The 14,809-nt window shown below is 40.2% G+C and overlaps 1 protein-coding gene across 5 annotated transcripts in view; it reads right to left on the bottom strand.

Annotated features, from left to right (window-relative positions):
• Positions 1–14,809, bottom strand: part of tpd52l2b (tpd52 like 2b) — a 30,279-nt gene that overhangs the window by 14,177 nt on the left and 1,293 nt on the right. For 2 of the 5 annotated variants that reach the window (XM_067593348.1, XM_067593347.1), the window contains exons 2-5: positions 11,753–11,910; positions 11,426–11,574; positions 9,233–9,292; positions 1,581–1,628 (exon numbers count right to left, since the gene is read on the bottom strand). In XM_067593348.1, the coding sequence (XP_067449449.1) occupies positions 1,581–1,628; positions 9,233–9,292; positions 11,426–11,574; positions 11,753–11,910 (415 nt within the window). The remainder of the gene's footprint in view (positions 1–1,580; positions 1,629–9,232; positions 9,293–11,425; positions 11,575–11,752; positions 11,911–14,809) is intronic. The other 3 variants (XM_067593350.1, XM_067593351.1, XM_067593349.1) reach the window with 2 other exon arrangements.

The raw sequence follows: 14,809 nt of genomic DNA, 5'->3' as shown, positions 1-14,809 counted from the left end.
ACGAAGGTGTCATTTAGCTAAACTGAGCATGAGACGTTCCTCAGGTTAGAATCAAGACTTTTATCTCTCTTTTTTTGGTTTTCAACTGCCAACAAACATCGATTCGAACTGAAAGTGAGTATCTCAGTGATGTTGAACCGCTACGGGCCGTCTTTGGTTTTAGTACATTCCTGTTGTCTGCACTCTGAAGAGCTTCTGTTTACTCTCGTCTGGATATTTCTGCTTCCGAGTGTTTCACACCAACAAGTAAAAAAGGATTTTTAGGCCCTAAAGCTGGTTCCAGTCCGCCAAAACAAACCAGGTTGAGATTACCGCAAATAACGTATTAAGAGTTATTTTACCACCAGCTGAAGAAAAAAAAACAATCTGCAGTGGTTGAAGATGTCACCTTGATGCAATGATGCACTCAAGTGTGTCTAAAATCACTTCCTCTTTACTATGTAGTAGATTTACTGTCCGTCCATATTATTTTTTGTCGTTGCCTGGGAAACCACTGGTTAGTAGTAAGTTGTCAGTCTGGCAGTAAATGTACAGCACAGACTACAGTGTGTCAGTTAATAAATGCTAAAAAGTCACGTCTGTTGTTTCCCCAAAATGCTGGAAAAGTGAAGGGGGTTAGCTCCAAAGTTAGCAACAATGGGCTAGCATAACCTGAAGATGCTAAACAGAGAAATACAGAACAGAGAAATGTGTGGCTGCTGAGTTTACGGTGCACTCTGTCCTGTTACATGCTAACTGTCTCCCAGCTCCACCTTCATTCTTAATGCTAAGACACCAGAGCGGTATCGACCTTCTCAACACACTCTAGCATATTTCATATTTATCCTTTAAGGAAAGTAGATAGAAGGAAAGTTATCCCGTCGACAGGAAACCACTCGAGCAACCGGATGAAACAAGTCGAGCTGTGTGGTCAAACTACACCTGCTAATATGTGCAAAAATACACACAAAATGCACAAACATACTCACTCAAAATACATCCAAAAGCAACCGACAGCCAAAAATAAACACACTCACTGGCTTATTATATGCACATACAAAAAACACACACACACACACACACACATATCTTAGGTAAATGCCAACATCCTGATCAGCTGAGCCACTCAAACACACAGCGAGCAGATGGTTCACAAAAGCTGAGCAAATACAATTTTGGATATAAGCCGGTGTGGCGAGAACCAGCACACGCACACGACTGTGTCCGTCAAAATGGCCGACCTTCCCCACTTCTGAAATTAATAACCCTTTCATCAGAAATATGAACCATCTGGTGGATCCAGACGGTGAAAAAAAATGCTATTGTTATTTATAGATGAACACGTGCTAACGGCTAACCCTTGACAGATATGTTCTGTAATATGTTAGTAGTGAAATATTACTAAATTCAGCCGCTAACAGACCCAACAAACAAACATCTCTACTGCGACACCCTTATCACCACAGCAACAAATAAAAAAAAACAACAAAAGCTCGAACAGTCAAAGCTTCCCAAACCAAACTTAAAAAAAAAAAAAAAAAAACTTAGCTCATCTACAAAAAAACAAAACAAGAACACAAAAGAGAAAGGGGTCAACTCACGCTTCAGAGTGGGTAATGTCATCCAAAGTGGCTGAGGCAGACAGATATCTGAAGACACAACAGCAGGATAATGACACAGGGAAGAGACACACACACTCACAATACAGTACAGTAGAACACAGTAGAGACTTCAATAGAGTCATTTTACAACTTCCATAACAACTCCTAACCTTCATTTAAGCTGATGTAGTTGTAAAGGTTCACAGGTGAAATGACAGCGTTAACAACACAATATAATGTAAAATCATAGCAGTGATGCCACTAAACATCATTCAATACCTATTAAATCCTACAAATAATCGTTTGTCATCTGATTTTTTTTCCCCAGGCTTTCAGGAGCCGAACAAAACAGTCAAGCATAAATCTGCTCCTCATCGTTTAAATGGGAAGAACAAAATTAATATAAACTTTAAGAGGACAGTTACAGAATATTAATGTGAGATTAGATTTTGTTCTGCAGAATATTAAATATATGACTCACAAAAAATTAAGTCAATGTGGTGGGAAACTGTTTAATGCTCTTCTAGAATAAAATAAAAATGAAAAACAACATGTTTTTCCTCAAAGCAGGTGAGAATCTACCAGTTTATGAATAGATGTTCAAGTTTATGTTGATATTTTATAAACAAATATTGCATTGAAATGGAAAAAGTGTAGAGCCAGCGATCCATATTCCTCAACCACTTGTGTATCTACTAGTGATGTGCAGAGCGTCCAGTATTTGTATTTGTTGAGGCAGCAAAATTATTTGTATTTGTATTCGAAAAAAAGTGGAAAGAGGCTTAAAAATCCTGTTTTTGTTTTTATTACGCTTTTAATTTTAGAAAATTAAAGTGTTACAATAAGTGTTCATGAATAAACTACCTTATGAAGGAGGTCTTGAACTGGAGTCTCCCAGATCATAGATGACAACTGAGCTAAAACTTTATTCATCACCTCATTGCAGGCAGACCTCTAACTAACAAATATTTTTTAAAATATTTGTATGAAACAAATATTCGGGGGGAAAAAACGCATTATTTGTGCTTTGCCGAATAATGTATTTGTATTCGGGCACACCCCTGCTATCTACTTGTATCAACTGTAGACTCTTAATAACATCATGAATCAGTAAACTTTAAGACTTAAACCTGCATTAACTGATTATTTTTGTCCGTTTGGGGGGCAGTGAACACAACACTGACACATCATCAGCTTTTAAGCTGATATGTTGAATTTGATAGCGACGTTATCATTCATCTGGAGTCGTGTTTCTGTCCATCTGGTGAATATAAATCCAATATTCACTCTCTTTTATCTCTGTTTTTGCTCTCTATCAACTCCTGAGGGAAATATCTGGCTCTTTAGCTGCTAAATGCTCCACTATGTTCACCAACTAGTCTACAGCTAACTGTGTCTGTTTGCCGTTTGGTGCTGAGCAGGTAGTGTACAGTGGCTTTTTAGGGATTTTTTTCCGTAAAACAGCTGCCTGCTGCGGCCGAAAACGACACTATGAGAGCGCTGAGAGTCACTGATATTTCTACACACTGTCATTTGTTGTATTATTATGAAAAATATCAATTATAACCACTTTGAGTCTTTTATTTTAGCACTTAAATTCATAATTTAATAATGTCTGGCAGTATAATATGTTATTGAGCCAGATGTTAGTGGGTGTTAGTGGCGTTTTTTGTTTAAATAACCATCTTTAAGACATATAAACAAGATAGCAAGGACAGGTATGATTTTTACAGAGTATCATAAATATAAAGCTATGAGTGATGTGGCTACTTTGCTTATAAGTCTCAAGTGTTTGGGGAGAGCAACTCTACTTTTCCTGACTGACCTGATTTAGAAAGAAACTGCCCATCACAACATGAGTATCAGTGTCTGCTGATAACAGACATTGATTTCCTTGCAGCTCCTACAGCAAGTACTACAAGTAACTGTTTGGCCAATTTGTGTGTCTACATCAGTGTGATAAAGAGCAGACAAGTCAATCCAGTTCAATTGTACAGGAAGCTGGGAGGGCAAAGGGACTGTTAGTGGAAATGCTGAAGCTTGAAGCAAAGAGTGGACGGGGGAGGAAACCAGTCCGATAACTTAACTCTCAAACACAAAACAGGTTAATAAATCAGAACACCAGATAGCACAGCCTATTCAGGATTAGCAACAAAGCAAGCTTACACACACACACTTTCAAACAAACACACACACACACACAGTCCTGCCTGTATGGCATCTAGGAAAAAAAAAAAAAGAGAGGAAGTGTGTTTGTGCTGAGGAAGCACAACCAACACAACACAAGAATGACGGGAGGTCTGACTTAACAGCCATCTGGTGGAGGCTTTCATCCACCGGAGAGAGTGTGTGTTTGAATACTGGAGGTCATAAGACTCCACGCCCGAACACTCTGAATCTAGTGTAAACAGCTTGAAGTCCCCCTCCAGTCAAAAAATGTGTTGGTTTTTTGGGGTTTTTTTGCAACCTACGCTGCAAAAAAAAAAAAAAAACAACCAACACACCGCTCCTTTATTTCCATGTCTTCTACATGGATCATCAACGGGTGAGGATGCTGGTTTTATGCTAGCTTCATGTAGCTTTAGCCTCAGTCTTTTAGCCTGATATCATATATGTAGCCTTCAGTTTCAGCCAAGCGGCAAACTCTGGGGCTGTAAAATTAAGCCAATGCGGAAGTGCCAAAAACTGCAGTTCCTTGAACGGCCACTTGAGGCTCCAAAAGCGAGTAAATCCCCATAGACCCCCATGTTAAAATGCCCAACTTTACAGCAGAAATAAACATGTTTACAGCCTGGTCTCTGTAGCTAATCTCCCCTTTCATGACAACTGTACGGGGGGTGAATTTTTGTATAACTCACCCGTTTAAATGTTATTAAGTTGTAAAGTTATGCATAATGAAGGACATGGCTGCTTCGAGTGACAGGTGGCTTGTTTCAGCCAGTCCGCCCGCCTCTTTGCCCATTTTTGATTGGCTGGGAGTTAGGCAGAGTCACGCACAGCCAAGATGGCGACGGCCGGAGCAGCTCAATTTGAGCTTCAAAACCGCTCTTCAGAAACTAACGGGTGACGTCACGGTAACTACGTCCATATTTTTATACAGTCTATGGTTTCAGCTTTAGCTTTATAGAGTTTTTAACCAACACATGGAGCTAATGCTAATTAGCTGACTAGCTATGATAGAAATCTGCCAGCGACAGTTTCATTTCAGTCAGCAAAAATCAACTTTCAACCAGAATTGAGATGTTTCGCTTTTGTCTGTCTGCAATCAAAGATGACTAAGAATTTCAGGTGTTAAATCTGCCAATGTGACCTTACAAAAACTATGTAGATAGAATAGAAAAGCCAGACTCATAAATGATCTATTGTAAAAGCAGAGCACTCGGTTCGTAGCACTTAAGATGCCAAAAAAAATAAAATAAAAGATGACCTTGCAGATAGCAGGTGTAGATAATTTCTCCAGATTCTATACAATTACATAAGTTTCCCTGTGCTACAGTAAGTGGAGACGGCTCTCCTTGTGTACCGCTCTGCTCCAGACAAGGCTGTTCTCTATATCCTGACTAACATCAGCACAATGCTGCTTACTGTACAGCACAGTGACTTCATACATAGCAAACCCTGTCACACTACACCCTGTCTGTCCACTTTATTTGTTTCCCAGCAGGAGAGAACACACACATATTTGAACAGAAACAGGGTTTTCTGTCTCTTTAACATTTAAATATGTGTGTAGAAACATTTTTTTTGTGTCTCTACCTTCTTCGTTAAGTATTTATTTTTGAGAAAGAAGAAGCAAAGAACCAGCTGACCCGACAAAAAGAAGAGAGCAAGATTAGCTGCGAGTATTGTTAGTAAGAGAAGAGATTTAATTTCTGAATTTTGATTAATTTAATGACATGCTGTCGCTAACGGTGTTTGATTTTTCTGTCATGCTAATAAAGTACATAAACTGAAGTGAAAATTGGGTTCATCTGCTGGCTGATTCTCTCCACCCACTCTAGTTTTCATGGCAACCCTCTGAGAGTCTTTGTGCCTCCAACATATTCATAATTCATAACCCATTTATTTCTTTGTTTAGTTCGGTCCATCTCCCCCCCCCCCTCTCTCGCTCTCTCTCTCTCTCTCTCTGGACATCACGTGTCATGTGACTTAGCAAAACACCGTCTCTTTCCCCTTCCTCCTTCCCTCCCTCCCTCCCTCCATCTCTCTCTCACATTCCTTTCCTTTCCTCCCACTCATTCCTGCAGCAGCAAGTCTGAGTCGCTCGTCTGGTCGCCAGGCACGGCCAGGGCGCATGCCTGTGTGTGTGTGTGCACGTGGGTAAGAGATAGAAAAATGCTTTTCCTGTACTGCGCTGTGCTGAGGATTGTGTGTGTGTGTGTGTGTGTGTGTGTGGGGAGGGGTTGGAGGGGGAATGAACCAAGACGAATATGCCAACTGTTCCTGCATTTCTAAGCGAATATGTGTTCGTTATAATCCACATTTATTCCGGCTATGATGTGGGTTGAATGCATAACTGGAAACCGAGACTGATATCGTGAGAAATGTGTGAACTGACATGAGTGCGTATTTTTGTGTGAGGAAGTGAAACAAACCTACCGAGACTAGACTGCACCTGCCACTTGTGTGTGTGTGTGTGTGTGTGTGTTTGGGTGTGTAAAAGTCAAGAGACGGTGTCAGTCGGCGGTGTCACCCTGTCAGGTTAGACTAACTAGCTGAGTGAGCTTGCCAATCCAGTTCATTTCAGAAGCGGCCAAACGGAAAATTCCATTAGCTTCAGACCTCACAGCAACAGCAGCCTGGTGGAAACGGGCAGAAAACTCGCCAATTTAATGTTTTTCTTGACACCTACAGAGAATCCCCCCCCCCTAGATTCTTTCAGCAGCCACACAGAACCATCTTGAACATTTCTATCTCAAATCAACTCCTGCGAAAACTTTACCAACTCAGAAAAACTTCACTAAGACGTCAGAGTTCCCCCCTTCTGTTAATTGCCGTCTCTGGTTGTGAAGCTAATTTGTTCTGTTGACTTTGGGGGACAGTTGTAACTGACTCATGTGTGACCTGCAGGTGTGTTATCTAACTGAAAGTCGACCAATATGAACAAAAACAGTTGGCGATACATTTTCTGTCAATCTGTTTCCCCCCACAGTATTTTGTAAAATACCCGCGGATACGAGCGTCAGTCGAAGCTTTGGAAAGGAGTTAAATTCTCTTTATCTTCATCACAAACTAAATACCGAACTTCCAGTGTAGACAGCAGCAGAGTTATAGTTAACCTGCAAAATATCACTGGAAAAAAAAGACACAAAAACAATTAGCAATGAGTGCAAGTCACCGCTTCCTTTACTAGTCAGATCTGGCATCTCCTTCAACTCCGGTTATTATGTCATTACATAGTTTCTATTTTTCCCCCCATCGTGTGCCACAATTGATTTCATTTTGCCTCAGGCTGAAATCATTATGTGTGTGTGGGAAACCATTACCGGCGTGTGTGTGGCCTAATGGACTCTGATTTTCGACATATAAATGGTTTAGTGCCATCTATGTAAAGACATACCAGAGTGCAACAGTCTCTTGATAAAAAGGTGTTGACCCGCTAAAAGCTACCAGACAAACTAAGACTCATGGCTGTTTTATCATATAATCATACAATAAAACAAAAGCCTTGAGTATTAATTCTAAACCTTTCCTTTGCATGAAACTTCTCAACTCCTACCCTCATCTCAGAGCTAAGAAAACATCCTTGTGACGATCTGTTTTTGTGAAGCAAAGACAACAACAACAACAACAACAGTGTCTGTTTTCAGCGTGTCCATTGTTAATAATAAAAGCAGGGAGGAAGCGTCTGAATAAGCTAAAAATATGAAAGAATGTTGATTCGGAAAGGAAGCGGAGAAGAGGACATGTGTCATCATTTCTGGATGGAAGAAGAGAAGACGTCTGACCCCTGGGAGAGGAAGTAAAAAACCAAGAAAGACGATACTGAAAGGAAAAAGAGAGCCACGACGACTGAGGAGAGAAATACAGAAACTTACAGATAAAAGGATATAAATAGAGAATGATATATGTGTATATTATAAAAGAAAAGTGACAGACAGGTAGTTCTACTTCTGTCAATTTCCATTAAAGAAACGCTGCCACGTCTCCAACCTGCTGTCTCGACCTAAAGCACCGCCTCATTATCAAACACTGAAAAAGGTGAGCGGGAGGCCACAGAGGACAAGCACAGATTCAGGTGGAATAGTTATGCAACTCAGACTGCAGTGGTTAGGACACAGACACACACCAAATCCCACTTCAGTGCTACAAGTCTAGCCACATATGCAACAGGATCCTGACGGCAGCAGGATCCAGGAGATACAGGAGAGAAAAGCTCCTAAACAAGGTCAAAACACTTTCAAACATAATAGCAAATCCATCAGATATCAAAATTGACTGTATACGTTATCACAGTTAAAGGATGCATGATATTATTGGCATGTCATCGGTATCGGCCAATACAAGCTCTAAAATGAAATATCAGCATCGGCCCGAAATTAACATTTTCTCCCTGACAGTCCCGGTGCTTCCTCCGCAGGCTCCACTTCACTCAGCTGCCCGTCAGACCAGCTGCTTCTTCTAGCTGGAGGCTAGCTGGCTGTGCTTCCCTCCGGTCACGCTGCGGCTAACGCTCTGCTAGCCTCTCAGCTAACGTTAGCACTGAGCCCTGGTTTGTTATTCAGGTCAAAGTGGGAAGAAGCAGCTGATCTGACGGGCAGCTGAGTGAAGTGCAGCCTGCAGAGGAAGCTCCGGGACCGTCAGGGTAAAATAGTCCGCGGAGGAGCTGCCATGTTCGGCTGCACAGATAGGAAACACTTCGGCTGACGGGATGTACCACTCTGTTTGGTTTATAACGGCGGTTGGCAACCAGTGTTTTAGGTGCATTACCTCCACCTTGTGCTCCGGAGTGTGGACCAGAGATTAAATCCTACACATTAATCCTGTCTGTCTAATAAACTCAAAGAAAACTCTACTGCTCCACCAACTTGGCAGGTTCATTAAAGTTTTAATGCTGAACTCCTGAACTCCAGTCTTCCTAAGTTCTTCCTTCATATATTGTCTTTCTGGATCATACTTAGTACAATCTATGCTTGCATGCATAATAGTCTCAGCCAGCTGGAAAAAAATATGTGCATATATCGGCATCAGCAATCAGCCACAATGAGTTGGAAATATCGGCAAAAAATCCAATATCGTGCATCCCTAGAAAATACTGCTGGTTTTGGTCTCCTTCCAGTTTTCTCACTCTCTTGTGAGAGTTGTGTAGCTTTATCACATCTGGAACAGAAATCTATTAATCTTCAACCAACTGTGTTCTGCAGATTAATATAAACTTATTTGAGCACCATCATCATGTAACGAGTGTCTCTCCTTCATCATGAGCAAAACGGATAAACAGACTCCTACCAGACACGAAGTTAAACACCAACGGTTGAAATGTGAAGTGTTTCTCAAACATGGTTAGAAGGTGAGAGAGGGGAGGAGGACAGAGGATGGACAGAGAGTGTTTGAGTGAGTAAAAGTGAGGGAGCGTGAGAGAGCAAACACTGCAGAAGCCCAGACATCACTGGCGAGCGAGCGAGCGAGCAGCAAACAGTGCGTGGACTCACAGATCCGAACTGGTAACTCTTTCACTCCACTCGCCCAGTTTCTCAGTGGTTCTCACATAGCTAGAAACAGGAGACATGAGGGTGTTACGCTGTAGAGGTTCAGCAAAAGGACTCACTCAAAAGCAGGCTGGCTCAAAGAGGAGGCCGAGGATCAGATTAAAATGGTCTTGATAATGTAAAAGAACTTTATGATTGTCTTTTCTCCTGCTCTCGTTAGTAAGGGTCAAAACGCAGGCTGCTGTTGGGAAATTCATGGAAACATTCACCAAAGTCACACTGTGAGGAAAATCTGATTAGTTAGAACCTTATTCACCAAGAAATTAGTACAAATCACAGTTCTGTGCAAGTGAGCAGCTCGGTTAATCAATAGATCGCTAATTCAGTGTTTCACATTTAAGGATGACTCAGCGAAATGGAACAAACTAAAATCTGATCTGACGCTCAAATTGACGCTTTAATTCTCTCCTTTTGTTTGTCTGACTTACTGGAACAATACATCACGGAAAAGGTACATAACAGTTTCATGATAATAGAAAGGTAATTAAAGTAGCTTTTACATGCTAATTAATGTATTTAGATGCGTCAGTTGATGTCTAACAAAGTAAAGTGTTGATATCAGATTTTAACTGTTTAGTTTTATCACTTTTAAGATGCAATTTACAAAATTTTATAGATTCTGTTTGTGTAAATACTGCAATATTTGCAACTGGGATATGAAAGTGTATATTAATCCTTTATTAACTTATGAAAACATTTCATGTGTTTACCTTAAACAACACTTGTTGGACACATTAGTATGTCTCATTTAACACCTCTGATATAAACAGTATATTTTAGGTGACAAAGTGGACAGTTTATATCTCCTCATATCATCTATGAGTGATAGATTTAAGAAATCTGATCATTTATTAATTAATTTTCCTTAAATGAATGAGATTGTTTAGTCAGAGCCGACATAATTCAAGAGTCAAACCTGTTAAGTCCAAACAAACCAATGAGATCAGACTTTATATTGAATAAAATACGTATAAAGATTATCGAATCCTTAGAAAACCCACTAAATAGTTTTAATAACCACTGAATGAAATGTAAAAAAATGTAGAACTACGTACTTGTTCCCCAAACAAGACAACTGAAAATGTCAAGACAGATAAATATAAATTCCTGTGGACAGAAACAAGCCATCATCTTCATAAATAAGGTGGAGTACAATTAAGTTTGTTGTGTGCTCATCAAGATTCTTCAAAACAACCTCCAACTGAGGTTATTAACTATCGCTGCTCAATCAATTTTAGATATTATAATTAACTGCCAAATCTGATGATGTTAAAGCATTAAAGTTCATTTCAAAAAGAACATTAATTCACTAACTGTGACCAGCTTGATTATGATCTCAGTCTCTTAAATATACTATAATAAAACTTTATTATACGTGACGACACTGCACCTTCACCTCCACTAAAGTCAAGGGGGGCCCGTCTCTGATCTGCTGAGAACATTTTCAATCATCTCAGATAATGTAAAACCTCTGCAGAAAATAATCTAAAGACTTCAGGAGCCTGGATGCGTCACCACAGGATGAGTCATTATTTGACTGGTTCTTTTAGATAACGCTCTTACTGTCTGCAGGCGGTGCTGATTCAACGGACATCCTAACGGACATCCTAACGTACTGTGGTCAAAGTCATTTGTGGTAAAAAAAAAAAAAAAAAAATTTTGTAAAAAAAAAAAAAAAAAAAAAAAGTTTATAAAAATGTCTGTGATGTATTTTAGAGGGTTGTGATTTCTACAAATCATATTCAGCTGCTTCCCAAAACTGAACTGGAAAGACTGAAAATCTTTGTTTCTTCTACAGGATGATTCTCTTTTAGGGTGTTTTTGAATTCTGATGCATTTTTTCTTGGTGTGATTCATTTGGGCGTTACGTTTTTCTCCCCCCCATAACCTAAAGTGATATATACTACTGTCCTGGATCGTAAAATTAAGGCAACTTCACTGAAGAACCAAAATCTAGTGATCTACCCAGAAGTTGCATGGGATCATTTAGAGATAAATTGAATATTTTAACTTTTTAGACAAGAAAAATGAGGACTTTTTTAAAGAACTGATATCCAAAACAGTAGTTCAAGTGGATTTCTGTCTCATTTGTCTCAAAAATGTGTTAATAAATGATCCAGTCTGATTGATACATACGCGTTGGAGGTCTGTACGTCTTGCCAGCTCTTGGTGATGTTCTGCCTGAGTTCGTTGAGCGGGCTGAGGCCAAGCTTCCTCTTCAGCTCTGCGGCGTGTCTCTCTTTGGCTGACAGAACCTGACGAAGAGTGTTGATCTCCTCCTCCACCTGAAACACAACAGACCCACAACACACAAAAAGAGTCAGTCCAGGGTTCATTCCTGCTTCAGCCCTTTTCTTTTTCTAGATTCCTGGAAGTGTAATGATTTTAGCGTTACTTCTTCCTTAGCGCTTAGCGATTAGCTCCTTAGTGACACAAGGTGATTTTAAGACATCTGGGCCTCACCTTTGTGAGCTCAATGCGGAGCTCTTCAGCCTCTTCCTCCGTCAGGCCCGGTGGAAGAGGGTTGGCTGAGTTCCCCACCGCTCCCTCCACCGGCACGTCAGCCAGGCTGTCCGAATGATCCACACCAAGACCCTTGTTGGGAGAGTTCAGGTTGATATCTGGAAGGAAGTGCAGGAGAGAAACAGAAAGAGAAAGTGGGGAAGGGAAAGAAGACAATGAGAATAATAGAGGATGTAAATGAAATGGAGACGGAGTCGACAGATACAAAATGTACACTTAGCGGAGTTGTAGTTACTCAGATGATCCCTCTGAGTATCTATTTCACACACACACACACACACACACACACACACACACACACTTAAACCGGGGCAAGGAAGAGGCTATTGTTGCCAGCAGGAGATATCCGACGGGAAGAGAAAGTGGCCATTAGCGGAGACAGGAGTCCAACCGCGCTCTGGGAGAGTAACCTAAGATCCCTCTGTCTGAGATAAACAACATCTTTCACCTTCTGAAATACAGTAACACCACCACAAACATAAACAACACAAACAAAAGCAGGAAGAAACGATTCAAAAACACTTCCAGATCCGAAGATTTATTCTACTGCTTGTGCAAACTTTACTTTATTAAGGAGGTTGTTTACAGCAACGCTGAAATATGTACTGTCAGCATTTCATCTTGCGTCATTCACCTGAGGGTACCATCATCATTTTGGCAGCTACAGAAGCTTGGCACAGCCGGAGCTGGCATGAAGGACAACAGGAGACAACAAGGGGGAAAAAAAGAAAAGACAAACATGAGTCAACCGCCTGAAACACGGGGGGTAAAAATAGACTTCATGCAGTTATAGCCCGACATCCGAACATTATTTACACAGTAGGGGAACCTATTATCAAAGCTAACCTCATACTTCAAGTTGCTTACAAAACACACCCACTTCCATGCCAGAGAACAGCCGATGTATTTGAGCGTGGGACTGGGTTATCTGAGTTCACTTTTTAAGCATCTTGTACTGAAATCTTCACGCGTTTAAGCATGAAAAGAAGTTCTGATTGCGACACCGTGTTCGCCATTATTCCCACGGTATCCATGTCTAGATGATTGATGCGCACACAACAAAACACAGCAGACAACATTCATGTATTTACAACTAAACAGGACACATAATGGTGTTGGTGAGGCTGTGTGTGTCTCAGCAATGACATCCGCATACGAGCCGGCGAGGAAAAACGACACCAGCTCCACCCTCAAGGTATATTGATTCAAGTCAAGAATGATTCAGACCGGCCCGCAAAGATAACAACAGCGAGGCTGTAAACAGACAACAGTATGAGAGCAGAAAAGCCGACAGCTACAAATAGATTGTTTCTTCCTGGAGTTGAGACTTAAAAAAAAGGAAAAGACCAAATCTCAGATACTTTCTACTGTTGTCAATCCTCCTTCCAGTCCGTTAAAGATGCTTCTACTCAAAGAATAGTTGCAGATAAAGGTCAAATAATTTGCTGCATGTCACTCAAGCTGTCCGACAAGTCAGTAAACACTGTGAAATCACAGCCACACCCCGAACCCAACCCTGCTGCTGCATTGCATTCTGGTTTATTTACAGCTGATATTGATGTAGAAATCAGTCTCTGTGGCTCTTCTACAATGGGGGTTTTCCCTGTATGATAGCTGAACACCTGCATAAAAATTAACAAAAACAAAAAGAAGAAATCCCTGCTTTCTCTTCTTCTGACTCACACCAAAACCTGACGCTTACTGTTGGGAGTTTTGGATTAATGAAGATGTTTTTTAAGCTGATTATTCACAGGGAAAAACTAAATAATTCATCACTACAGCAAAAAAAAGCAAAGTCATATCACAGATGACTGCATCAGTAAGTCCCCAACTCAACCCTGAATCCTATTCTCAGGTTTCACAGCATCATTAAAAAAAAAAAAAAAACATTAATAGCAGGATCTTAATTGGACAGACATGCCCTACTTTACACCGGTTTGTCATATTTGAAGTCAGACAAATGTAGGAAACTTAAATCACTTCCTGACAGTGATCGTCCCGAGGCAGAGGAAGCGTGATACGCCACGACATGTCTATCATGTTGGCTCGCTATAATGAACTACATGATACAGTGCCGAGAGTCTCGCTAGGACATCCCCGAAGGGAATTTGCAGTCATAATGGCCGGGAGACGTATAATGAGGAATAAATATTGTGATATGAGACTTGATATTTCCTCCAGTTGTTATTATCAAAATATTGTGACATAGCTTTAACACTGCTTTTCATGCTATTAGTTCAATTAATACATATCCAGATGATTGTTTCATCTCAGCAACTGTATATATAGATGACCCATATGTTAGGTCACATACCCTAATTTTAGCCTTAATTAACTGCTTCATGACAGTATTGGATACACTGAATTTTTGGACCAATGTGATGACATCATATCCATATCTTATTCTTCTAAAAATGGCCATTTCAATGTGATCTATTACCATCACAATATAAAATAACATATATAGTTGCTCTATTTCTCTCAGTCTGTTATGTTTCTGCCTTCAGTACAAAGTATCAGAACAAACAAGAAAGCCAATTTGTAAGAAAACAGAAAGCATGGTCAGCTATGGTTAAACAATGATGAAGCAGAAGTATTAAGTATATGTTTGAAGAAGTTTCTTCCATCTTAAACCAACTAGATTTGTCTTGTTAAAAGAAAGTTTTCTGCTCAGCTGAAGATGGAAGTGAAGATCTGTCAATACAGATCAATAGAGGCATTGATGAAACAGCAGCTAGCATGCTAGCAACAAGGCTGTCATGACTGCTCGGTTAGTCAGCAAATCTGGCTGTTGTTAATGAATAATGTGGGATAAAGATTGACTGCAACAACATGTATGTATTCACTTTATACTTCCACTCCACTACATTTCAGAGGGAAATATTGTACTTTCTACTCTGCTACATTTATTTGACAGCTTTAGTTACTTTTCAGATGAAGATTTTGAAAGACAATGGATAATATAACAAGCTTTTAAAATACAACACATTGTTAAAG

This window comes from Thunnus thynnus, chromosome 6 (genome assembly GCF_963924715.1).
Source record: "Thunnus thynnus chromosome 6, fThuThy2.1, whole genome shotgun sequence".
NCBI classification, from domain to species: Eukaryota; Metazoa; Chordata; class Actinopteri; order Scombriformes; family Scombridae; genus Thunnus; species Thunnus thynnus.
The sequence above is the reverse complement of the archived record's forward strand: the minus strand, read 5'-3'. Positions and strand labels throughout refer to the sequence as shown.